Raw genomic sequence first — 1,378 nt, forward strand, 5'->3', positions numbered from 1 at the left:
AAAACCTGTTTCTAAAAGCTTTTATTCAACTTTTAAATGAAACATTTATAAGTCTGCTGGAAAAGGGAGTACGTTACAAAGACATGCAGAAAGGTTAAGACTCAATAGAATATTCATGAATGACCATTTAATTACCAGATCCACAGAGATAATGCCCATGACTTGATTACTAACCTCATCTGAATCCAGCAAGGCCGGAAGTGCTCTGCAGAGAAACATGACATTTAATAAATTCATGAAGGACAATAGAATAGCGAATGCAATTTAAAGCTTTTTTACAATTTAGCTAGGATTTTTATCTTATTAACAGCCCTCCAAGAGAAGAAAGCAAAGGAAAAAGAAAAAAAAAAAAGAATCAGACTGGTTCAAGTTCTATAGAAAGAATAAAACATACTTTACAGTGTGACAGGGTTAACGCCCCATTAACATCACAGCTCTGGCAAGGGATTCAGAAATTATAAAGGAAATGCTATGGAGTTTAGACTGACCTGGAGCTAAATATTTCTAAACAGGCCATTTGAATGAGTAATCCTAATTATTTTTGTTTTTATGTTACTCCTAATCCTTTAACTATTCCTTGGTTCATGTTCTCATTAGACTTCTCTTCAGTTTGTCCACTGAAAATAATAAAGTAAAACTAGCATTGAAACAGGGTTCTTATAGCAATGATTCAAACACTTACACATCAGTCACGGAAGAAGGAACATTCTCTTCTACCCATTTCAAATCATCTTCCTGCTGAGAACATAGATACCAACTGTTACCAAAACATACCAATATGTCTCAAGAACAGATCTGAGTTTATAAGACCTCTATAGCAGCCTTTTGTTATACATAGCACATGCACATAAATGACAAAACATTAAAATTTTTCTTCAAATACCTTTAATCTCTCCCTAGTATCCCAACCCCTATATTACTCAACCTTCTTTCCCTGTGAGTTCGACATTACTGGGTTTTCACAAATAAGAGATCATGCAGCACTTGTTTTTTTGTGCCTGGTTTATTCAACAAAATGTTTTCTAGTTCACCAGCATCACTAAAAATGTCAGAACTCCCTTCTATTTTAAGAATAAATGCTGTTTGACCGTGTATTTAGTCAGTCATTGGGTGAAACTGTTTTCAAGACAGGGTTTCTCTGTGTAGCCCTGGCTGTCCAAGAAATTCACTTTGTAGACTAGGCTGGCCTTGAACTCAGAGATTTGCCTGCCTCTGCCTCCCACACCACGTGCTGGGATCCAAGGTGTGCACAAGCATGCCCAGGTCACTGAGTGAAACTTATGGGTGATGGAGGAAGGTCATTGGTTAATTAAATAAAGAAGCTGCTTGCCCTGATAGGTTAAAACATAGGTGGGAGGAGTAAACAGAACAGAATGCT

The 1,378-nt window shown here is 36.8% G+C and overlaps 1 protein-coding gene across 2 annotated transcripts in view; it reads right to left on the minus strand.

The window, feature by feature from the left end:
- Nucleotides 1-1,378, minus strand: part of Tmem87a (transmembrane protein 87A) — a 47,630-nt gene that overhangs the window by 3,737 nt on the left and 42,515 nt on the right. For both annotated transcript variants that reach the window (XM_005364301.2, XM_005364300.2), the window contains exons 18-19: nt 683-738; nt 175-205 (exon numbers count right to left, since the gene is read on the minus strand). In XM_005364301.2, the coding sequence (XP_005364358.1) occupies nt 175-205; nt 683-738 (87 nt within the window). The remainder of the gene's footprint in view (nt 1-174; nt 206-682; nt 739-1,378) is intronic.

This window comes from Microtus ochrogaster (genome assembly GCF_000317375.1).
Source record: "Microtus ochrogaster isolate Prairie Vole_2 chromosome 14 unlocalized genomic scaffold, MicOch1.0 chr14_random_1, whole genome shotgun sequence".
In the NCBI taxonomy this organism is placed as follows: Eukaryota; Metazoa; Chordata; class Mammalia; order Rodentia; family Cricetidae; genus Microtus; species Microtus ochrogaster.